This window comes from Lepus europaeus, chromosome 21 (genome assembly GCF_033115175.1).
Source record: "Lepus europaeus isolate LE1 chromosome 21, mLepTim1.pri, whole genome shotgun sequence".
Classification (NCBI taxonomy): Eukaryota; Metazoa; Chordata; class Mammalia; order Lagomorpha; family Leporidae; genus Lepus; species Lepus europaeus.
This window is the reverse complement of record NC_084847.1, coordinates 23,462,584-23,485,895: the sequence shown is the minus strand read 5'-3', so window position 1 is coordinate 23,485,895 and position 23,312 is coordinate 23,462,584. Positions and strand designations below refer to the sequence as shown.

Genomic DNA, 23,312 nt, shown 5'->3' with positions numbered 1-23,312 from the left:
GGAGGAGGTGGGGCTTCATTTTAGGCACTAACAGAGATGCCTAGAATTCCTGCGTGACACAGGGGCGCTGTGGTTGGGGGAGGAGACAGGAAGGCAAGGCAGGGACCCTTTCGTGAGCCATGTGCTGTGCTGATGGGTTGGGATTCACGTCCCTATGTGAAAGGAGTCCCCCGGAGACTGCCATCGTGGCCATGGTCTTGGTCCCTGTGCCCGGTCCCCATAGCTCGCCCCTGGCTGCAGCCACAGCTGAGCTGGGACAGAGCCAGGTATGGTGGCTGCTGTAGCTGCTTACCAGGCTCTCAGCTTAGCCCGTGCCCCCCGGGGGCAGCCTCCGGCAGCAGTGGGTACATGCCTCGGCCTCCCAGACTGGGGAGGGACAATCATGGGTGCCAACTAGGGGTTCCTCAGGGAGCCACAGTTGCCCACAGCCATGCCCAGCTCAAAAGCACGTTTTGGGGGCAGGCATGGCGGCACAGCAGATTAAGCCGCTGCTTGGGATGCCTGCATCCCATATCAGAGGGCCAGGGTTCCGGTCGCACCTCCACTTCTGAGCCAGCTTCCTGCTGATGAACTCCCAGGGAGGCAGCAAGTGCTCGGGTCCCTGCCACCTGCATGGGAGACCTGGAAGGAGTTCCCACTTCCCGGCTTCGGTCCAGCTCTGGCTGTTGTGGGCTTTTGGGGAGTGAACCAGAGGGTGGTGGAAGGTCTCTCTCTCTCTCTCTCTCTCTCTCTCTCTCTCTCTCTCTATCTGTGTGTGTGTGTGTGTGGCATCTGTTTTCAAATTTAGAATCAAAGGAAACATGTTTGGGGCTCTCTTTGGCCCCTGAGCTGCCAGGCAAGCCGCCCTGTTTGTGGGGTGCCCAAACAGGGACACACGTGGAGCCCAGCAGGTGTACGTCAGGCCTCCCTCATGCAGACGGCCCAGTAACACTGCCAGGGGCAGCGGGAAAGCACAAAGGGCTTCACCACGGGGCAGCGCTGAGGTTGATCTGGCTTAGAGAAAACGACCTTCCAGGCGGAGGCAGCGAGAGCCCTAAGCAGGCCGTCAGAGCTGCGCCGGCAGGAGGGGGCAGCCGAGCCCGGCACTCAGGGAGCCTGTAGCAGCCTGCGTAGAAATGAGACCGAGTCTTATTTAACATCCCCGGGGCCGCAGTTTTCCCAAAGCCCGTGTCTCTAGCGTGTCCCACTTTGCTTTTCTGCCGTCTTCCCCTTCTGTGTGTGCCATGTCCCAGTGAGGCCTCACATCTTCATTTTCTTACAATTTTGTGTCCCCAGGATCTGGACATCGGTGCCAAGGACGTGAGGCTTTATGTCAATGAGAGCCTCATCTTCGCCGGCGAATTGGACAGAGGTGACGGCGAGGCCCCGGCCGACCCTCGCAGCGTCCTGGTGGAGCTGAAGAGCGAGAGGGCAGAGGACACGGTGGCTCCCAGGGTGGCCGGCGCGGCAGGGGCCGGGGACCTCAGTGGCACCTGCTCACAGCCAGCCGAAGCAGCCATGGTGGGCGCCACCGCCTCTTCACAGGGACATTTATTTAGCCAAAGGACAGATTCTGCTGACGGCTGGAAAGAAGTTTTGCCCACCATGGGGGAGGATTCAGAGTCGTTGGCAGCCCCCGCGGGCACGAGCGACGCCCCCAGGGCCTCCTCACCCTCCCCGCCGGGGAAATGCCCTCCCCTGGATGCGGAGCCCTCGGGGATCCAGCAACTGGAGAATCTCACGGGCCGGAAGACACCTGTGCCGCCGGGGAAAATGCCGCCCTGGCTGCAGCCTTCTCCCAGCGGGCAGGGCAGGAGGCAGGGAGGCAGGAAGCCAAAACCCCCGTGGCTCAGTCCGGACAAGCCGCTCCCGGCACACAGCGAGGGCCCTGGAGAGACGGAGGCCGAGGAGAGAGGCCTCCAGCCGGAGCCAGGGCGGGTGACAAGCTGGAGCGTCCTCACCGGGGAGAGGCCCCCGCGGGGGCCCCCCAAAGGCTGCGGGGATGATCTCGACATCTTCGCCCAGCCCCCCATCAGGGAGCGCCCTGCCTGTGGGAGGAGGAGCGCGAGGAAGGAGGCCCTGGGCAGTGGTCACGGGGACGAGCAGCCGGCCAGCAGAGGTAAGCTTGGACCCGGCACCGTCACGTGCCAGTGCCCCCTGGTGGCTCCACGCTGCATGGCTCCCTGGACCCGGATCCCGGCGTGGGGTCACGAGGCCAGAGGCGGTGTTCAAGTGGAAGAAGTGGGCAGGAGGCAGTGTGCATGTTAAACTCCTAGGTGGCCCCGTCATTACCGAGATACATCCTTGTGCCCATTTTCTTATAAGACGTGCCCCACGCCCCATCTAGAGGCTGCTGTTCTGCCCTCGATAGATTCAGTGATCTCCAGTGCCCTGACTTTACTCTCAGCTGTGCTGTTAGAAAACTCACCTAAGCCCCATGAGAAATAGCAGCGGATTTCCTTGGGTGTCGGAAGCACTATAGGGAGTGGTGGGGACTGGGGCAAACTGGCGAGCGAAAGCCCAGCTGAAGGGGGCAGCCGCTGCACCACCCGGGCTTCCTGTGGGTTCCAGGAACGGCAGGCGAGTGCCAGGTCCCCCTGCCTTTGTTCAAGAGAAGCCAGAGATAAGGAAAATGTTGGCTGTTTCAACACTGGCAACTCACAGAGGTTATCTTTAAGCGAACGTGTGTCCACACGGAAAGGCACAAAGCTCCCTGAGGGCGTGCTGGGCATCCCCAGCTCTGGAGGGAGGGGACATCAAGGGCTGGGGGTCGGAGCAGCTGCCCTGAGGTTTCACTCCGGGGAGGAGTGTGGCCTTGTGGCTGAGGCAAACGCATCGGCTGTGTCCACGCGGGTCTGGAGCCTCTGCTTCTGCACCTGCATGACCCCCTGCGGCTTCCCGGGCCTTGGAGGAATGGGTGAGATGCTGGCATCAAGGGTGTAGCCTGCGGCGTGGGGCCCAGGGCGCGCAGTGCTGCCAGTGGTTCCTGCGTGCGGCCTTTCTCCGAGTGCTTGGGTTCATGTCCCGCTCCGCTCTCCGTTCCAGCTTCCTGCTTTGCCCCAATGAGGCAGCCAGTGATGGCCCAGGGCCTGGGTCAGGCCAAAGTCAGGAGCCAGGAACTCCATCCGGGTCTCCCGCATGGGTGGTGGGGACACGAGTACTTGGGCCCTTCTCTGCTGCCACCCAGGCCCATTGGCAGGGAGCCGGCTGGGAAGTGGAGCAGCCAGGACTTGAACTGGCGCTCTGATCGGGGAAGAGGACATTGTAAGCAGTGGCTCACCACGCTGTACCACTGTGCCCAGCCACAATGCTTGTTTTTAATGATCCTACCGGCATCTGCTGTATCAGGGAGTGTCTGGCAGGTGCGTAGATCCTGCCAGGGTCTGCCATTTAGGACATCAGAGCAAGGCCCTCAGATACTCCGTGCCCTCCCGCAGAGCCGACCCCTGTGGCTCCCCAGCCTCACTGAGTTCCGGGGCCCACCCCTGCTGAGATTTAGCCCCGAGACTGGGTGTTGGGGAGGAGAGCAGACTGGGAGAGAAAGACCAGGAGGCACTTGGAGGGCAGGTCCTCTGCAGTCTGGGGGAGGACGATGGGCGGGAGGAAATGCAGTGATTGGATGCCCGGCTGTGGCACAGGTGTGTTCCCCACATGAGTGCTACGCCTCACACGACAGCCCCATTCTACAGAGCAAGCCTGAAGTTCAAGTTGCTTCCCTCGGTGCACACAGCCAGTTAGGGCTAGAGCAGGATCTGAACCCAGGCAGGCCAGCCCTAGCCTCCATGCTTCATGCCTTCATCCTAAGGGGTCCTGGGAGAGCCAGACCAGTCCAAGCCCCCTGGGGAGCCTGTGGGAGTTGCAGGGTGACAGGCGTTGCCGTAAGATGCCTACGTTCTGAAGACTTGGTCTCGCCTGGTTTCTGCCCTGATTTTACTGCTTGGCTCAATGGCATGTTAAGAACCAAGCCCCTGGCCGGCGCCGTGGCTTAACAGGCTAATCCTCCGCCTTGCGGCGCCAGCACACCGGGTTCTAGTCCCGGTCGGGGCACCGATCCTGTCCCGGTTGCCCCTCTTCCAGGCCAGCTCTCTGCTGTGGCCAGGGAGTGCAGTGGAGGATGGCCCAAGTGTTTGGGCCCTGCACCCCATGGGAGACCAGGAGAAGCACCTGGCTCCTGGCTTTGGATCACAGAGATGCACCGGCCGCAGAGGCCATTGGAGGGTGAACCAACGGCAAAAAGGAAGACCTTTCTCTCTGTCTCTCTCTCTCACTGTCCACTCTGCCTGTCAAAAAAAAAAAAAACCAGCCCCTGAGATTCCATGCTCGTTAAGCAGGTCATGCTTAAAAAGGGAAGTTGTGTAGACATTTGGAGTTAACTCATTACCCAGAGCCAGATCCCTTGCCCGAGAGGAAAGGCACAGGGCAAGTCCTCCATCGACCCTCTGAGCCCCTCCCCGGGATCCTGGGTCCAACAGAACAGCCGCGGGGATGACACCTGCATCTCAAGAGGGGCCTCCGCCCCAGGGCCAGTTGATGACGAGTGAATGAAATCTCATCGGCCCAGTTGGGAAGCAGTGAGGGGCCTGTCACCCAAAGGATGCTCAAAGGGCACTCACCCCAAAGGCAGGAAAGATGCTGCCTGTCGCACAGGACTGGAGGGAGGAACCTCCTCCCCACATGGGCTATCTCTGCTCTAGCCCCACAGCAGGAAATGACCTCAGAGCCCTAGTGTGACGATGCCTGGGCTCCAGCTCCAAAGTCTCAGGGCAGAAGCTGATTGGTCCACTTGGGATCAGGTGTCCACTCCTTGTCCAATCAGCAAAGGCAATACCCTCAAAGTGCTTTTGCTCCTGTTTTAGCAGCAATTGAGGCACACCTCGCAGTGGTGCGGTCGACTTTTAGACGTTCAAATTCAGAGCTTGGTAGTTCATATTCATCTCGGCCTGGGAGGGTTTTGGAGTCTTGGATCCCATCTCCTCATAATCGGTGGCCCCTCTCAGACTGCGCTGGCTGCAGACTGATTGCCGCTGTCCGTCCCGATGTAGGAGGGAAGCCTTGGCACCAACAGGGCATGCAGTGACCCCAGCGGCTTCTCCACGCTGGTGGTGCAGGAGCAGAGACACGTGGGGCCCCAGGCCACTGTCTCGGCTCTGTGAGGTCCCGGGGAAACCCGGAGAGCACGAGGCAGGGAGAGTAGGTGAGGAAGCCGCTGCAGAAGGGAAGCCAGGGCCCTGCCTTTTCGCTGGTGCCCCGGGCAGAGAAACACGGGCCGAGTCACTGCCTCGTGAGTTTTGCTGCTGTCTCCTACAGCGCCTGCGAACCAGCCCAGGCTGCTCACGCAGTCTGGGGAAGTCAGGTCACGTCAGCGGAAGTCCTGGCGCTCCAGATGGGGAGTTCCTTCTGCCAGCTGTTAGGGCGCGTGCCTGGGAGGAGAGGATGGAGGAACTGCTGGGATCTTTCCGCTGCACACGAGAAGGGTTGGGGCAGGGGAGAAGACAGGTGCAGGAGGGCTGCCAGGTGGCGGGGAGTCCCTTGGCCCGCAGGCCTGAACCCATGGCGTGCAGAGAAGTGCTGCTAACCAGCCCTCTCTTTACCGACACACACTTGTGAAGCGCTTCTGTGCACCGGCAGTGTGCCAGGGTGAGGTGGCAGAGAGGGCCTCCCCGAGGACGTGGGTGACTAGAAGAGCCAGCCAAGTGGGCACCTGGAGGCAGAGGGCACGGCGGGGGCCAAGGTGCAGAGGCAAGATGGGACCGGCTGTGTCCCCGAACGGAAGGGAACGTGGCGGGAGCAGAGGGATCATGGGACAGGTGCCAGTGGGGTGAGGTCGCAAGAGTCAGCAGGCACCTCACTGAGGTCCCGCGGGCGTGGCGAGGCCGAGATGGCTCTACTCTCAGTGCCAGAGAGAGCGTGTCAGTTAGGTATGTGGGGCTGGGAGTGGCGGAGTGGACGCATCTGGACCTCCGAGTGGTCGCTGGAAATGGCAGAGGATCCAAGACTTGACACAGGAAGTTGAGCAGCACCTATGTGGGAGCCAAGAGCTGGAGGAGGGCGAGAGACAGAGCAGAGGGCTTGGGACACTCCCAGACCTTGGGACACTCCCAGACCTAGGGTGTGGGGCAGCGACCCAGTTGTCACAGACCGTGGGTAGGTGTGGGGGAGCAGCAAGGGATGGAGCCTCCCAAGCCAGTGGGGGGGGGGGGAGGGAAGAAATAGCACATGGCAGAGCCCTGCCTGGGGTACCAGCATGGAGTGAGGACTGAGAGAAGACCGTGGAGAGCTTGTGGGAATCGTGGGATGCCAGTGTACGCGGTGGACAGGAAGGCCCCCAGGGTTTGACTTCAGACACAGACAGATCTGGGAGCTCACATGATGTCATCAGGACTCTCCCAGCACTGTCCTCAGGCCCCGCCCTGCTACAGTGTGGCAGAGTAGCCCCCTGGCGACCCCATGTGACTTCCGGCCAGCCCAGTTGAAAGAGTCCTTCCTTGAGCCCAGCTTGGGAGGGGGCTGCCAGCCTGCACCTGGTGTGCAGGGCTTGCGCCAGGAGGAAGGGTAGTGGAGTTGGGGTAGACAGGACCCTGGCACCACAGGGAGGAAGCAGAGAGCCGGGCGGGGCGGAGGGAGGAAACAGGACAGCGGCCGGCCAGAGCCCAGGGACCGGGTCTGCTTCCCGTTCCTGTCTTCTCGCTTTGGGAGGAAAGATTTATGTGTGTCTGTGGGCAGGGAGGCAGCGGGTGTCGGGGGAAGGAATGATGGAGGATCCTGGAGAGAAGTAATTGATGGACTCGAGCGCCTTAGGAGACAGGCAGGAAACGGAGAGCAGGGCCCAGGGCAACACGAAAGGAGAGAAAACAGAACGTCAAGGCCGTCAGCCACTGCTTCACTCTCTCCAGAGTGACACCGTGGACAGCAGGTGCAGCAGGGCTGCCAGGACAGGCCGGGCATTGGGTGCCCCGGGCAGCGCCCTCTAGGGGCCGTACCCACCTGCTCCGCGTGCCATCCGCCTGGCTGATTGGCTTGCTTATAATAGTGTGGGTTCTTGATCATGAGACGTCCCTGGGAAAATGCCATTAGAAGCTGAGCACATTGTCCAAGGATGCTGCTCGAAGCTTCCTCGTCCGTGCAGGGAGCTTAGGAGATGAAGCAGTTGGAGGTCCCCGCTCCCCTGGGTTCCGTGGCCAGGCCTTCACCCCTCCCGCGACCTGTCTTCCAGGAGACACCTGGTCCACCAGGACCCCGCCGCGCTCCAGGTGGTGCAGTGAGCAGGAGCTCACGCTGCATGAGTCCTGGGACTCCCTCAGCGCCTTCGACCACTCCCACCGGGGCCGCATCTCCCACCCGGAGTTCCAGGGCGACATCCTGGATGAGTTCCTGCAGCAGCAACAGAAAGGCAGCCGGCAGGGGCCGGGCCAGGCCGGAGCGTCGCCAGGGCCGGACACGCGGGGCACAGGGAGCGATGCCCGCGCCGACGACAGCGACGGCGACTTCCAGATCCCTGTCCTGCCTTACGGGCAGCACCTGGTCATCAACATCCAGTCCACCTGGGGGGACAGACACTACGTGGGCCTGAACGGGATAGAGATCTTCAGCGCCCAGGGGCAGCCCGTGCAGATCGCGAGCATCAGGGCAGACCCGCCCGACCTCAACGTGTTGCCAGCCTACGGAAAGGACCCCCGCGTGGTGGGCAACCTCATCGACGGGGTAAACAGGACCCAGGACGACATGCACGTCTGGCTGGCCCCGTTCACACCAGGCAAACCCCACTACATCTGCATTGACTTCACGCACCCCTGCCAGGTCGCCCTCATCAGGATCTGGAACTACAACAAGTCCCGGATCCACTCGTTCCGCGGCGTGAAGGACGTCACCATGCTGCTGGACGCACAGTGCGTCTTCCAAGGCGAGATTGCCAAGGCCTCGGGAACCCTCATGGGAGGTACGGTGTGCCTGCAAGAATCTGCTCGAAGCCCCCTGCCCCCTGCCCCCCGCCCCAGGAAGAAAGATAAGCTCACGGGGCTGGCCGACAATAGATAGGTCTCCTCCCCTCCCACGGTATCTATGGGTGGGCTGGGACCCACCGCGCTTAAACACCTCCTCCAAGTCCCTGTCTTAGCAGGGTTCTTTGGCAAGAGAAACGCCTATGGTCAGGGCTGCAAGGGTTATGGGTGCGGGGAAAAGCTGGCCTCCGCTGACCCCAATTGCGCTCTAGAGAGTGAGCAGATGACCCCCGCCCTGTCTCCCCACCCCTGGCTTGCAGATCATTGATAGGAGCCTCGTGTGCCCAAACTCACCCTTTTAACCTGGTGCTCAGGGGGCCTGAATCCCATTTGCAAATGTTCGAGGAGGATGAGGATCACAGAGCATAAAGGCTGATGGGTTTAGGTCAGGGGTGGGGCATGTCTGGCTCGCGGGCCATATTAAAGCCCCCCCAAACCCTTCGGTCTGGCCCTGCCCCAAGTCAACCGCAGGCAGAATTTAGTACGTCCCCTGCGGGCTCATTTTTCAGCTGGTAATTTTGCATGGCCCGAGAATGATGTTAGAAATAGCCACACAGCCCTGAGTGCAAGAGAAGGCCCCCCCCACCCGGGGGGCTGGGGAGAAGGGAGAGGAAGGGGGGCAGCGGGGGTGGGGCTGGTTAGTTTCCCGATCTCTGGGCCCTCAATGTCTGGGGGTGGGGTTGACCCTTGGCCTTCCCGGTCCTTGGCGCAGCCCCGGAGCACTTCGGAGACACGATCTTATTCACCACCGACGACGACATCCTCGAGGCCATATTCTGCTCGGATGCGACATTTGACCTGGACGTGGAGAGCCTGTGCCCCCTGCAGCCGGACGAGGCCCTGCAGAGGCCCAGCACGGCCGACGGCGAGGGGGACGAGCGGCCCTTCACCCAGGCTGGCTTGTGGGCGGATGGCTGGGTAGGCCTGGGGCTGGGGGCCACGGGGCGGGCACCCCACATGGATTTCCTTCTCCCAACCCGGAGGGCGGCGGGGAGAATTAAGATGGATATCCTTGAGGTTGCTGCTGCTCCTGCTTTGACATCACCCATTTTTCTGCTTCATTTTCTGCCCTGTGTATCATATTTCACTTGCCTCGTTTTTTCAAACCGAAGTGAAGAAAGTATTCAAATTTTAATCAAAGCCGAAAGAAATCATCTCTGTGTCATCTGTGTAATTTAGAGGTTGGCAGTCTCAGGGGAGTTTTTTTTCCCCCCCTGGGTTGCTTTTTGATCACTCGCTGTTGTTTTTGATGGAAAGACCAGAAATGCTTTTAATAGGCAGATTTAGCATTCAAATAAAGCTAATCACAGGGAAAGTTTCCGGAGTGCGCTGGCGAGCCAAGCCCAGGGCACGGTGCTGCCGCGTTCGGTGCCCATGAGGCTGTTCCTATTAGAAGGGACGATGACTGTGCCCACGGAGGAAACCACCAAGGCTCCGACAGGTCACACGTGACTTCCCCCAGGGAGCATGTGAAAGCGTCCCGAGGTTTGAACTTGAACGCTGGATTATAATCTGTATGCTTTTAAAACTGATACACGGCGGCCGGCGCTGTGGCGTAGCAGGTAAAGCCGCCACCTGCAGTGCCCGCATCCCATATGGGCACCAGTTCGAGTCCCAGATGCTCCACTTTTGATGCAGCTCTCTGCTATGGCCTGGGAAAACAGTAGAAGATGGCCGAAGTCCTTGGGCCCCTGCACCTGGCTCCTGGCTCCTGGCTTCAGATCTGCCCAGCTCCAGCCATTGCAGCCATCTGGGGAGTGAACCAGCAGATGGAAGACTCTCTCTCTTTCTCTCTCTCCCCCTCCCCGCCTCTGCCTCTCTGTAACTCTGCCTTCCAAATAAATAAATACATCTTTTTAAAAAACTGATAAAAATTTGTAAAGATGTATTTATCTATTTGAAAGGCAGAGTTACAGAGAGGGAAAGACAGATAAAGAGATCTTGCATCCGCTGGCTCACTCCCCAGATGGCTGCAACAGCCAGGGCTGGGCCAGGCTAAAGCCAGGAGCCTGGAAACTCCATCCGGGTCTCCCAAAGCTGCCGCTGCTTTCCCAGGCTCGTTAGCAGAGAGCTGGATGTGGAACAAAGCAGCAGGGACTCAGACTGGTGCTCATCTAGGATGCTGACGTCACAGGCCGTGGCTCAGCCAGCTGCATGGCAAGACCAGCTCCCTGTAAATAAGAATTTGTAAAGTGAAGTAGGAGAGACCCGTGTGTCTGGGGACGTTGTGGCAGGTGTGAGGAGAAGGGGAGGGGGTGGGAGCAATCCGAACCACTCTCTGGGGCTTGGGTTCCCCCTCCCTCCCTTGCTCACCCCCGCCCTGCCCACACCTCCGTCTACTCACTAGCGTTCTTTCTTGTTTGAGAAAACCTAGCACCTTGCCAGCAGCATCAGGCCCTTCCCCTGCCCCATAAGAACCGCTGCTAACAAGGACTCAGATGTACAAGTGTTTCCAGGCCAGCCCAGGTCACTGGTCACAGAGCCTGCGCGCAGGCCAGAAATGCAAGAAAAGACCTGAGCTGACCTGGGCACAGGGTGGGCCGCGCTCTGGGAGAACAGCAGGTGGCCATGTGGGTGTCACTAAATCACTGGCCTTTCCCTCTGCCTCTCTCCCCGACTGGTGTGCAGGGCCCAGGACCAGAGCTGCCCCCCAGCCCCCCTGTCCCTGAAGTCACCACGCCAGAGCCGGGCATCTACCACGGGACCTGTGAGTACCTCTCCTGGGGTGGTCTCAGGTGGAAGGAGTGCCTGCAGGGGCCGGGGGCGGGGGTGGGGAGCTGCGTGCCTTGGACAGTTGGGCGGGTTGTACACTGTGCAGAGAAACAGCAAACCGTGCGGCGAGCAGGCACAGAAGCCAGCCGGCGCTCCGCTACAAGGCCTAGCAGGGCCGCACACCCTCAGACAAAGCGGCCTCTTCCAGTTTGCCCTCCCAGATGGCAGTGTTTTTGCATTTTACATGCAGATGCATCATGTGTTAGGCTGCATTCGGATCCCAGGGGTGCAGGACGAGAAGGGGTTCAAGCTGTGTCTTCAGACCCCTCACTGAGCAGTGAGACCCTGTATCCTCTGTGTACACTCAGGCTGCCAGGCCCCCAGACCTCTCACAAGTCGGGAGTCCCAAGTTTCATAGGAAAGCTCCAAATTGCTACTTTTTGTTGTTATTGTTGTTAAGATTTTATTTATTTATTTAAGAGGCAGAGCCACAGAGAGTGAGAGGGAGAGACAGAGAGAGGGGTCTCTGTCCACTGGTTCACTCCCCAGATGGCTGCAACGGCCGGAGCTGCGCCGATCCGAAGCCAGGAGCTAGGAGCTTCTTCCGGGTCTCCCACGCAGGTGCAGAGGCCCAAGGACTTGGGCCATCATCTGCTGCTTTCCCAGGCCACATCAGAGAGCTGGATCGGAAGTGGAGCAGCTGGAACTCGAAGCACAATGGCTCCCCTGTGGGATGCCAGTGTCGTAGGCAGTGGCTTTACCTGCTATACCACATCACCAACCCTTGTTTATTTATTTGCAAGTCAGGGGGGCAGAGAGGGAGAGACAGAGAGAGAGCTTCCATCTGCTGGCTCACCCCCAAATGACCACAACAGCCGAGCCAAAGCTAGGAACCAGGAACTCCACCCATGTCTCTCACAAGGGTGGCAGGGGCCCAAGCACCCTGGGCCATCCTCTGCTGCTTTCCCCAGCGCATTAGCAGGGAGCTGGACCAGAAGTGGAGCAGCCAGGACTCGAACCGGCAATCCTTTGGGACACTGGTGTCTCAAGTGGTGGCTTTGCCCGCTGTACTGCAACGCTGGTTGCAATGCCGGCCTCAACAGTCCCCCTCTTAATCCACATACACCTCATCAGCACCTCCATGTCCTAAGGAACCCTCAGGCCAAGGTCACGGCTGACTGTGGGCCTATTTCCACGCCCTGTTAACAGATGCCAGGGACACGATTCTGGCAGTCTGGCTTCCCGCTCCAGTTTTTCCTGAAAACAAGAGCTGTGACGTTGTCACGCTCCCTCTCCCGCCTCCCCACCACCCTCTCCCTCTGGACTGAAGCCGGAACATCTCTGAGCTCTAGCCCGAGCACTTGCTCCCCTGGCCCCTCGCCATCGCTGGACCTCAGCCTGGGAGGCCTTCCCTCTCCGCCCGCCGCTGACACTGCCCGTTCCCTGCTGGGCTGTGAGGTGGTGTTTTGGGGGAATGGGAAGCAGCCACATCAGGGCCTTGGGCAGCTGCACAGGGAGTTGGGAAGTGGGGATGGCCTGGGAGCTACCCAGGGTAGAGTGACAGGCAGGGCCCTTTTGCACCTGTGTGCACACGTCACTGGGTTGGGCTGCCCGGGGAGGAGGTGGGGGGCTCTTCAGGCAGTGCAGCCAGCGAGGGACCCAGGGGTGAGCTGTCAGTGGTCCGCCTTCCCAGCCACTGGAGGGCTGAGCCCTTGGTCAGATCAGTGCCCCCAGTGTCCCCCACACCCCTGCTCTTCCTCATCGTCCCCACTGAAAAGTCACCCCTCCTTCCCCCTCTCCACAAGGACAAATCATCTCTTAGAAAAGAGCACGCCGGCGCCGTGGCTCACTAGGCTAATCCTCCGCCTGCGGCGCCGGCACACCGAGTTCTCGTCCTGGTCGGGGCACCGGATTCTGTCCCGGTTGCCCCTCTTCCAGTCCAGCTCTCTGCTGTGGCCCGGGAGTGCAGTGGAGGATGGCCCAAGTCCTTGGGCCCTGCACCCCATGGGAGACCAGGAGAAGCACCTGGCTCCTGGCTTCGGATCAGCGCGGTGTGCCGGCTGCAGCGCGCCGGCCGCAGCGGCCATTGAAGGGTGAACCAACGGTAAAGGAAGACCTTTCTCTCTGTCTCTCTCTCTCACTGTCCACTCTGCCTGTCCAAAAAAAAAAAAAAAAAACAAAAAACAAAAAACACAGAGGAAGCCGTCTGATTTCGAATCCTCACAGCATCCCAGGGCCATGAAGGGACAGAGCAACTTAAAAGGCCCAGCTAATGTTGGGTGAGGGCCTAGCTGAGGCACCCTCATCTCCCAGGCAGGCGCCAGGCCGGGGCTTCCCTGCCTTCTCCCAGAGAGCGCTCCCAGCTCCTATGATGCCCATTTCCCAGATTAGATAGAGCAGCCGAGGCCCATCACACAGCTGGTACTGAAGCCGGAACGGGAGGAAGCACGTTTGAGAACATGGTGTCCCCATGTTCCTATGTTCATCGGATTTCTTTTCTTTCCTCTTCTCTTCCCTCCCTCCCTCCCTCCCTCCCTTTCTCTCTCTCTCTTTCTTTCTTTTTCTCTCTCTTTCTCGTTCTCTTTCTCTTTCTTTCTTTCTCTTTCTCTCTCTCTCTTTCTTTCTTTCTCTTTCTCTCTCTCTCTCTCTCTTTCTCTCTTTCTTTCACAATGGAATCCATATTCAAGCTGAGTTAACCAAAAAACAGAATTTGGTTTGGTTCCGTTTTGTGCAGCTAATATCTCAGGGCCGCTGGTTTCTCACGTTGCTGGCTCCAGATAAAGGTGTTCTCAGACCGTGGTGCCTCGTGCCACCCCTCTGCTCTGCTTTCCTCCCCGTCTCCCCCCTGCTCTTCAGTCCTGTCCATCTGGGGACTCTTGGAGGTCTGGTTTATTTGCTTATTGATTTTTTATTTATTTAAAAGGCAGAGTGATGCATCAGAGACAGAGAGAGAGGGATCTTCATTAGCTGGTTCACTTCCCCAAATGGCTGCAACAGTTGGGGTTGGGCCAGAAGCCTGGAGCTCCATCCGGGTCTCTGAGTGGCGGGGGCCGTCTTCTGCTGCTTTCCTCAGTCGCATTAGCAAGGAACCTGGAGCAGAAGTGGCACAGCCAGGACTCGAACCGGCACTCGTGTGGGAGGCAGCTTAACCCTGCTGCACCGCAGTGCTGGCCCCTGGAGGGCCTGGGTGTAGAAACAAGCATTTCTGCTTCCTGACAGATCCCACAGCTGTTCCAGGGCCTTCAGCCAATCCCCATGAATCGTGTAGGTGAGGAAGAAGGGAGGCGAGAGGTGGGAAATACAGCTCTGGCCCGGCCCAGCATCAGCCCAGCGCCGGAGCCCGGGGAGAGGTGCCAGCCCTGCCAACACTGTGGATGGGCCTGGGGCGCTTCATCAGGGTCCCCCAACCAGGAGGAGGCGGGCTGGCAGGCTGAGTGAGCACCGGCCGGAAACAGCGCTGGCCCTGTCACCTGCACGGTCCCCAGACGCACTGCCGAGGGTGCAGAGATGGGGGAGAAATCCCACAATGAATTTCCGTTTGCGTAAACACTAATTGATACCCCAGAGGCACGTGGATACAGAACGTGGATGTCCGCTGTAAAAGGAGAGAAATGGCTCTCGGAGCGGCCCCGGTTTAGGCAGGTTCCCGGTGCATCTTGCCAGGCAAACAGAGGCGCCAGGCGGGGGAGAGGCCAGGCTGCGTCCCTTTTGTCTTCACAAGGGAAAGTGGCATTTCTCCTGCCCCCTCTCATCCACGCCCACTCCTTGGCCCGCATCCAGACCTGTCCCTGTCCCACGAACAGCACCCGGAGCCCCTCTGTAACGGGGGGCAGTGGCCTGCTCCTGAGAGTCCCGGGGGAAGAGGTGGCGCCCAGGCGCCGGACACTTCTGTTCTGATCTGGGTTCCAGCAGGTGGGTGGCAGAGGCTGAAGCTCATTCGTTCTCCGTCTCCATCCCCCGGAGCCTGGGCGCTGATGGGGGCCACCCCTCCCTCCTGTCGCAGGCCTGCAGCTGAACTTTACGGCCTCGTGGGGGGACCTGCACTACCTGGGCCTCACCGGCCTGGAAGTGGTGAGCCGGGACGGCCAGGCCCTGCCCATCAGCCTGTCCCAGATCTCCGCCTCCCCCAGAGACTTGAACGACCTCCCCGAGTACACGGACGACTCCCGCACCCTGGACAAGTGAGTAGCGTTGCTCGCAGGACAGCGGGGTTGGGGGGGACCCGTTCTGTCTCTTTGACCTCAGGCACAAACATCAAGTAACATCCCATGGGCCACCTGCTCTCGGCCGTCCCGCAGCCAAGACCCTGTGACCGAGGGAAACTGAGGCTGGGGGGAGGAAGGCGATCCCCCGCCCCCACAGGGCCACCAGGGTCTTGTGCCCGCAGACAGAGCTGTGGTCAGCATGTTCCCCACTATGCTGAGCGCCACGCCTCACACACAGGTGCCAGCTCTGCATTCACAGGTGAGCAACCCCGGCCCCCTGGCAGGGGTTGGAGGTCAGGGCCAGGGAGGCCTCTTTGTGCTGCGTTTGTCAGAGCTCCTAAGCCAAAGGTGGATGCAGTCAGAACTGGACGAGCCGCAGCTGAGGCATTGCTCCCCGGGGACTCTGTCACCCCCTGCTCCAGGGCCTGGGCCCTGCCTGGCGCTAGGAACGAGGGGAGGCATCCAGGGAATCAGGGACAGGAGTTCAAATCCCACCTGTGCCCCATGCCACCCATAGGTAAGTTCCGTAACCTTTCTAGCAAGAGCAGTGATGGTGATGATGATGGCGGTCATACCTGGTGTTGGAGCTGGGTCGCTGTGGGCTCCCGCCTGCTCCCCCAGAAGCTGGCCCTCACCCCCTGCTGGCACCGACTGCCCTTGGGCCACTGCCACCTCGCATCCTGGCAGGCCACCCTCCTGGGGATGTAGACATGGAGCCTGTGTCCCCAGCTCCCGGCCCAGCCTGCTCATCCAGCCCTCTGCCCAGAAGGGCTCACAGCAAATCCCCAGCCTGCCTGCATTTCCCCCTCAATATCCTGGTCTCTAAACCACAGGACTCAAAACGTCATCTCCGTCAGCGTGACTGGGATGAATGTCATCTCAGGACCGGCTCTGAAAACCTCACGGGGATCCCTTGTGTTCCCAGATCCTCAGTGGGGTCGTATTCTCCCTGCCCCGGCCTTTTTAGCCCATTTTGCTTGCCTGGGATGCCCCGTGAGGTCCAGCATCAAGATGGTTTGAGATGTCTGTAGCCTCCCATCACTGCTCCCATAGGTCCAGTTTTTTTCCCTTGTAAATCGCCGTGGAAGGAAGCAGGGTTTTTTTGCCCTGTGCAGTCTGGGTTTTACTGGCTGTGTCTCGATGGTGCTGTTTAGCCTGTCCCTCGCTCCCCGTGTCTCTGGTGTACAGACCTCGTCAGACCGGGGCATCGCTCTGGGGACAAGATGATGGCCTAGAAGTTGCAGTGCGTGGCTGCTGGGACATGGACAGTTGTCCTCCTTATCCATGGGGCATCCATCCCAAGAGCCCTGGCAGGTGCCCGATACTGCAACGGTCCTGAGCCCTGTACATGCCAGGCGTACCCCTGATAAAGTTCACTTTATAAATTAGGCCCAGGGGGCTGGCACTGTGGCGCAGCGGGTTAATGCCCTGGCCTGAAGTGCTGGCATCCCATATGGCTGCCTGTTCGAGACCCAGCTGCTCCACTTCCGATCTAGCTCTCTGCTATGGCCTGGGAAAGCAGTGGAAGATGGCCCAAGTCCTTGGGCCCCTGCACCCATGTGGGAGACCCAGAAGAAGCTCCTGGCTCCTGGCTTCGGATCAGCTCAGCTCTGGCCATCGCAGCCATCTGGGGAGTGAACCAGTGGAATGGAAAACCTCTCTCTGGCTCTCCCTCTCTCTAACTTTCTTTCAAATAAATAAAATAAATCTTTAAAAAATAAATAAATAAATTAGGCCTACTAAGAGATTAACAACTATAAATCCTAATAAGAAAAATTGTGATAACATGTCCTAATAAGAGCTATTGAAAACTTTAGAAATTATTTCTTTCTGGAATTTTCCATGTAGTACTTTTTGGACGCGGGGATCTGAAACTGTGGAGAGTAAAACTATGGGTAAGGGGCGGCAGCTTCTGTGCACGGCGTGGCTGCCAGGGTCACGGTGACAGTGGCTGCCGGTCACACCTGCTGCCTGCAGCTGCCTCCCTCTCAGGGAACCTTCCAGGCCTGCCGGCCGGCCCTTCTCCTGCTCATCTGCTCATGTTACGGCAGGAAAGAGAGCCCTTCCCTTCACCGTGTGTGGACTTGTCTGATTCCCACAGGGAAGGCCACCTCAGCGCTTCAGTCTGCATGCCCTCGTTTTATTTTATTTTTTGTCCAGTTTTTGGAATAACAAGGTGTATCTCTGGCACCCTGGGAAACATTTGTCTGTTTCTTCTGGAGCTCATTAGAAACTCATTAGAAGCATGAGTATAGACGAAGAAATTTTTTTTTTTTTTTGGACAGGCAGAGTGAACAGTGAGAGAGAGAGACAGAGAGAAAGGTCTTCCTTTGCCGTTGGTTCACCCCTCAATGGCCACTGCGGCTGGTGCACCACGCTGATCCGAAGCCAGGAGCCAAGTGCTTCTCCTGGTCTCCCTTGCCGGTGCAGGGCCCAAGGTCTTGGGCCATCCTCCACTGCCTTCCCGGGCCATAGCAGAGAGCTGGCCTAGAAGAGGGACAACCAGGATAGAATCCGGCTCCCCAACCGGGACTAGAACCCGGGGTGCCAGCGCCGCAGGCGGAGGATTAGCCTATTGAGCCACGGCGCCAGCCTAGATGAAGAATTTTAATTCATCGCCATTTTTATCCTTACTGATGCCCAGATTCTCCCCTGTTGGGCACGGGGGCTCCTTTTATTTATTTTTTAATCAATTAATTTATTTGAAAGGCAGAGCAGCAGAGAGAGAGGGAGAGAGAGATCTTCTTCCATCACTGGTTCACTCCCCAAATGGTTGCAACACTGACACTAGGCCAGGCCAATGCCACCAGCCAGAAATTCCCTCCCGGTCTCCCATGTGGGTGGCAGGGGCCCACACACTGGAGCCATCTTCCATTTCCTTCCCAGGCGCATTAGCAGGGAGCTGGATCAGAAGTGGAACAGCTGGGCCTTGGAACCGGCATTGCTAACGGGATGCCAACCTCACAAGCAGCTGCTAAACCTGCTGTGCCGGCCGCAGTGCCAGCCTTTCCCCACCTCCAAGTCCCCTGAGAGGCCTCATCTCTGCCAGCTTCCTCGACTCCCAAGGGTTCGGGAGGCTCCAGGCTCCTCGTGTCTGTTTCTTGTCCAGGACCAGCAATCCAGCCGTTTCCCTGAGAGGCCCTGGTCCCTGTGTGTGGGAAATGGTAGTTAGAGGCCATAATCCAGCCAGTGGGGATGCTCACTGCTACTGGGATGGCCACTGTTTCTAGGCAACACTGGGAATCCGTGTGGATTCCCGAGGGTGTCTCCGCCCTGCCAGCTGTCCGTGCTGGGGGTCATTGTCTGCACGGCCATGCACCTGCTTTGCCGCAGAGGTGACCCCACTTCTAGGACCGACAGGAAATGTTCTCCAGTGACAGCGCTCAGCTCAGCTCCACACACGCCCAGCGGTGAGCGGCTGAACTGCCTCCGTTCCAAGGTGCCAGCAGCTGTAAGACACACCATCCATCAATCTAGTAACAGCCTTTTAGAGCAGGAGAGAAACATGACCTCATTGGATGAACGCTTCGACTGTTAAGATTTATGCCAAACCCCAAACTTAGAAATGTAAAAGAGAAACAAAAGTTTATTTTAAAATCCAACAAACGTGACAGCAGCCTGCATTGCCCAGGATTCCAGGGATGTGGAGTTGGGGGGCGGGGTTGATGGCCGGACCCAAGTCCCAGGGACCAGGGCCTGGGGTCTGGGCTGAGCCAAGCTGGGAAGTCCAAGGTAGCCTGAGGCAGGAGGGTCCTTGGAACAATGGGCAGATTTGGGATGGTGAAGGCAGGATGTCCCACGCAGGGGGGACCACCCACTGGCGAGGGCAGACTTGTCTGGGGCCAAGGAGACAAGTTCAGAACAGTGGCTGGGAAGAGCTTGGGTGCTGGGGGCTCCTGCCTAAGGCCTGGGGTTTCCATGGGATGCCCAGGCCTGTGGCTACGGAGCACAGTGAGGCCAGACCAGCTAGAGTCACCTGCCCCTTCCTGTCCTTGTCCCCAGTCAGGAGTTGTCAAGTCCATCCAGTGCTTGCCCCTCTCTGTCCTGTAGCGTGAGGAAGAAGAGACACATTGCCTTCGGTTTTACAGTCTGGGACATACAGAGAAGAGTCCCCTTCATCCCCCTAACCCGCAAATGCCTGTGCTTCCGCCTCGTCTCCCCTAGGCCTGGTCCTCGTCTCCCAGGCTCACGGTCGGCGTCCCTGCATCCAGGCCTGCCCTTTCCCTGCTCCTGCAGTGTCCTCACGGCCAACACGTCGCAGACCACTGTGCACGCCTGTCTCACTCCCCGCCCCAGCTCCAGATCTTTTATTGTCTTTTTTTTTTTTTATTTTGATTTTCTTACCAGGATAAATAACACTGTTGTGAACATCTTTAGGCAGAGAGCCTTTCCAAGGTGTGGAGTAGATTTTCCAAATGGGCAAAGAAAATCCCAGCAACGGAATCAGGGGGCTAAAGGCTTCAGAAAACGACCCCTGCTCCCTCTCAGCTCCGGGACCGCCTGGGCTGCCCCTCTCCTCCCTGCAGACGCCCTCTGATCTCAGATGAGAGACGCCCCTCACTCTTGGCCTCATTGGTCTCTACGCCGCCCCTTCCTGAGCCCGATCCAGCCTGGCTAGCACTGGGCAGGGGGCTTCGACGGGGTGAAAGGGCAGGGCTGAGTGGACACTGGCCCCTTGGTGATCCCTACCCCGCCCCCTACTCTGGCCCCACCTCCTGCAGATTGATCGACGGCACCAACATCACCACAGAGGATGAGCACATGTGGCTGACCCCCTTCTCGCCAGGGCGGGACCACCTGGTCACAATCCGCTTCGACAGAGCCCAAAGCATCGCCGGCCTGCGCTTCTGGAACTACAATAAATCTCCAGAGGACACGTACCGTGGGGTAAGCCGGCGACGGCGGCCACTGTCAGGGCAGCGGCTCCTTGATGAATGGCCGGTGTGGCAGCGGAGAGGAGCATAAATCCACCCGAACTTTCCAGATGGAGCCGGGGCTGACACCCAGCAAGCAAGGGGGTAGAGAGCCAGCTTCTGGTTCCTCCCGCAAACAGCAGGCGCAGACCCAAGAGCCAGGGGCGGCCTCAGGCGGGCGGGCAGCATCAGAGCCCCGTGGCTTCTGGTCTTGGGGACAAAGGGAGGCGGGAGGGGGGTCTGCCGCAGCTCCCCACCCCCCTTCCAGGAAGCAGTGTGGCGCCAGGCCCATGCTGAGAGCCGTTTTGTTGGCTGCACCACGCAGGCTCTGGGAAGCAGGTGCAACACCCCCATCCGGCAGGGCAGAAAGGTCCCGAGGCCCACCCAGGCCGGCCGGACTTTGGGCCTGCGCCTGTGACTCCCCCGCCCCCCTACCCTCCCCCCCCCGTGCTCTTCCCTGGCTGGGGGCTTCTAAGAAGGAGTCAGCGTTTGTCCCTCCCCTGCTGAGGCCACCACAAGCCCAGCCACACAGCGACATAGCGACACAGCGAGGCCTGGGCACAGGCATTGGAGCCTCAGCTCTGCCCGCTGCCAGTGACCTGATTCCCCTGGGCTGGCGTCGCCTTTGCCACACCACAGCTGACAAAGCAAGGGTGCAGTCTCAGTGGACCCAGAGCCCCTGGCCCTCCCGGCGTGGCAGGGGCAGAGCCAGCTGTGTGTCCCTGTGCCGCAGGGGTCCCGCCTCTCCCCACCTGCAAGGCTGAACCCGGAGCGCCTGCCTCCCACATCTGGCCCAGCAGCCTTGGTGCCGGGGCCGGCGGCCACATGGAGCTGAGGGAGACAAGGGAGGCACACGTGGCCTGCGAGGACAGATCGCCTGGTGCAGTGGGAAAGATGGGGCGACTCCTGTTCCCACAGCCCCTGGCGGGTGTTCAGAAGCCAGGGCCTTGGACTCCTGGGATGGGGCTTCAGAGCCCTTCGGGGGGCCCTGGGCAAATGGCTTTGCCTCTCTGACCGAATCTCCCCAGCTCTAAGGGGGAGGCGATAACGGGAACCTTCTGCCGGGGCGTGAACAGAGCGCAGGGGCCCAGCTCTGCCTGGGGAAGTCAGGGGTGCTGCCTGGAGGAGGAGGTGCGGCCTTGGAGGGAAGCAGGAGCTTCCTGGGCCTCTGTGTTGCTGGATTCACCTTCCGCGACTCCAGCCAGCGGGCTCCAGCCCTGGCAGCGGCAGGCTCACCTGCCAGCGCCGTGTCCAGCAGGGCAGAGAGCCAGCAGAAGCCTGGGAGTCAGTGCCGATGGAGCTGGCCTGGCCCAGGCTGCGAATCCCCTCATCCCCACCCCGGAAGAGGGCAGAAGGGAGACACAGAGTGCGGGACCAGAGCCTGGGGACACCTGAGCCGGGAGCCAGGCTCACTGTTCTGTGCAGGCATTGAGACTGGCCGGCCCCTCCCTACCCCCCCCCCCCGGCACTTAGCACACACCCCAGCAGATCCTGGACACCTAGAATCAGGGGTGGGGCCGGAGGAGGGCTGGCCCAAATCCCTGTGGAAACAGCAAGCCCTTAGACAGATAGGGGGATGGTCTGGCTGGCGTCTGTGCCACCGAGAGACCCAGTGACCACTGAGGACGCCGCTGGCCAGCACCTGCCCAGAAGGAGGCACTGAGCGCCGGGAAAGGAGAGACAGGCGGCTCCTGCTGGCCCAGGGGTAGTGCAGGGAGAGGTGTGGACCTGTGGGCCGGTCTGGAGCAGCAGCACCACAGGCCAGCACGGGGAGAGATTTCCTGCCGGCCACTGTTCAGGGCACTTTGCCCAGACAACCCGTCGTGTGCCCATTTAACAGATGAGGAAGGAGAGGCCTGGGGAAGCTCCGTAACTTGCCCAGCTACCACTAGTGGCAGGTGTCAGAGCACCTGCACCCACGCCCTTGGCCGCCACGCCATTCCCTGGCAGGCTGCTGCCGCTGGCGAGGCTGGTGAGGCCTGAAACTTGGGGGCTGGGAATGGATGCCGGAGCCCGCAGACGGCAGGGCCCTCCGCTCTCTGCCCAGAGCAGCCTCGGACGTGGAGTAGGGGTGATGCTGAGGGTCGGACCTTGGTCTGGGAGACAGGCTACCCGCACCCCCCAGCTCTCGCCCCCACGCCACTTCCTGTCCTTGAGCAGGGCTTGCTTTCTTGTCGGCCAGGCCAAGGTCGTCCACGTGTCCTTGGATGGCTCGCGCATCTCCCCTCCGGACGGCTTCCTCATCCGCAAGGGCCCAGGCCACTGCCACTTCGACTTTGCCCAGGAAGTGCTGTTTGTGGACTACCTGCAGGCCAGGCCACGGCTGCCCCAGCCCGCCAGGAGGTGAGCGCATGGCTGGGGCCTCCGGGGGGCGGGGGTAGGCATGCAGAACCATTCGTAAACGCTGAGTGTACCCCTGTAAACCACACCCCCCCAACCATGTCCAAATGCCACAGGCCATGCGCGTGAAACACAGTGGCTTTTCCCTCCACTGCAGCTGGTCGTGGGGAGCAGTCGCCTCGAGACGGAGGGGGAGCCAGGGGAGGCTGAAGGGTACCACCCACAGACCAGGCAGAAAATCCCAGGGGAGGAGGAGGAGGGGGTGATGTGGAGGGAGGCGAGAGGGAAGAGAAGGGGCCTCTCCTGCCCCAGGGCCAGCTCTGTGCCTGCTGCTCCCAACCACGTGTTGAAGTAGGGGTTGTTACACCCATTTTATAGATTTGTAAACTGAGGCCAAACCCTTCAGCTCCCTCCCTCCCTCCCCCCTCCTCTCCCTTCCCTCTGCCCACCAGGCCCCTGGCGCTTGAGTCCCTCCGGCTCCTGTCTGGGGCAGACACCCCCTGCCCAGCTCCTAACCCCCACAGGGCCTTTGCTCTGCCCCTCCCCTGCCTGGAAGGCTCCCTGGGGCCCCGCCCACAGCTGCCTCCTCGGAGAGATGTAAGGTAGCCTGGCCCCCCCTGCCCATCCCGTCCCATACAGCGTGGGCTCTCTGGGGCAGGCAGCAGGTGGGGGTTAAGGGAGGGGCAGCGGTCCCCCCCACCCCCCGCAGCCTCAGGTCACAGCCCCTCCCACCAGCCACCAGCTGCGTGGCCCTGAACAGTCACCACGCCTCCCTGGGCCCCGGACGGGCATGTGGCCCCTCTGCTCGGCCTGCCCTGGGCTGTCCGGATCTTCACGGAGCTGTGTTTTGTCTTCTCAGGCCCGACACGCAGAGCCTGGAGCGGCCGAGCATGGACTACGAGGCCCCGCTGATGCCGTGCGGCTGTATCCTTGTCCCTTCACCGGCACCTCCCCCCGCCCACGGCAGGGTCTGGGCTGCCAAACCAGCAGGAGCGCAACGCAGGGAAACTGAGGCAGGGGATGGCAGGGCTCCCAGGGCTCTCAGGGGAGGCAGCACCAGGGCCCCCAGCTGGGAGAGGCTGCACAGCTGAGCTGACCGCCTGGCCTGGGCTCCTGCCAGCCTGCTCCTGGGAGTGCAAGGCCGGGAGAGGGCTCTGTGCCGGCCA

At 60.2% G+C, this 23,312-nt stretch overlaps 1 protein-coding gene across 9 annotated transcripts in view; it reads left to right on the top strand.

Annotated features, from left to right (window-relative positions):
• Positions 1-23,312, top strand: part of LOC133750191 (katanin-interacting protein-like) — a 189,675-nt gene that overhangs the window by 161,953 nt on the left and 4,410 nt on the right. For all 9 annotated transcript variants that reach the window (XM_062179620.1, XM_062179618.1, XM_062179615.1 and 6 more), the window contains 8 exons: positions 1,276-2,098; positions 7,193-7,915; positions 8,689-8,894; positions 10,605-10,683; positions 14,692-14,869; positions 19,615-19,780; positions 21,989-22,149; positions 23,006-23,070. In XM_062179620.1, the coding sequence (XP_062035604.1) occupies positions 1,276-2,098; positions 7,193-7,915; positions 8,689-8,894; positions 10,605-10,683; positions 14,692-14,869; positions 19,615-19,780; positions 21,989-22,149; positions 23,006-23,070 (2,401 nt within the window). The remainder of the gene's footprint in view (positions 1-1,275; positions 2,099-7,192; positions 7,916-8,688; positions 8,895-10,604; positions 10,684-14,691; positions 14,870-19,614; positions 19,781-21,988; positions 22,150-23,005; positions 23,071-23,312) is intronic.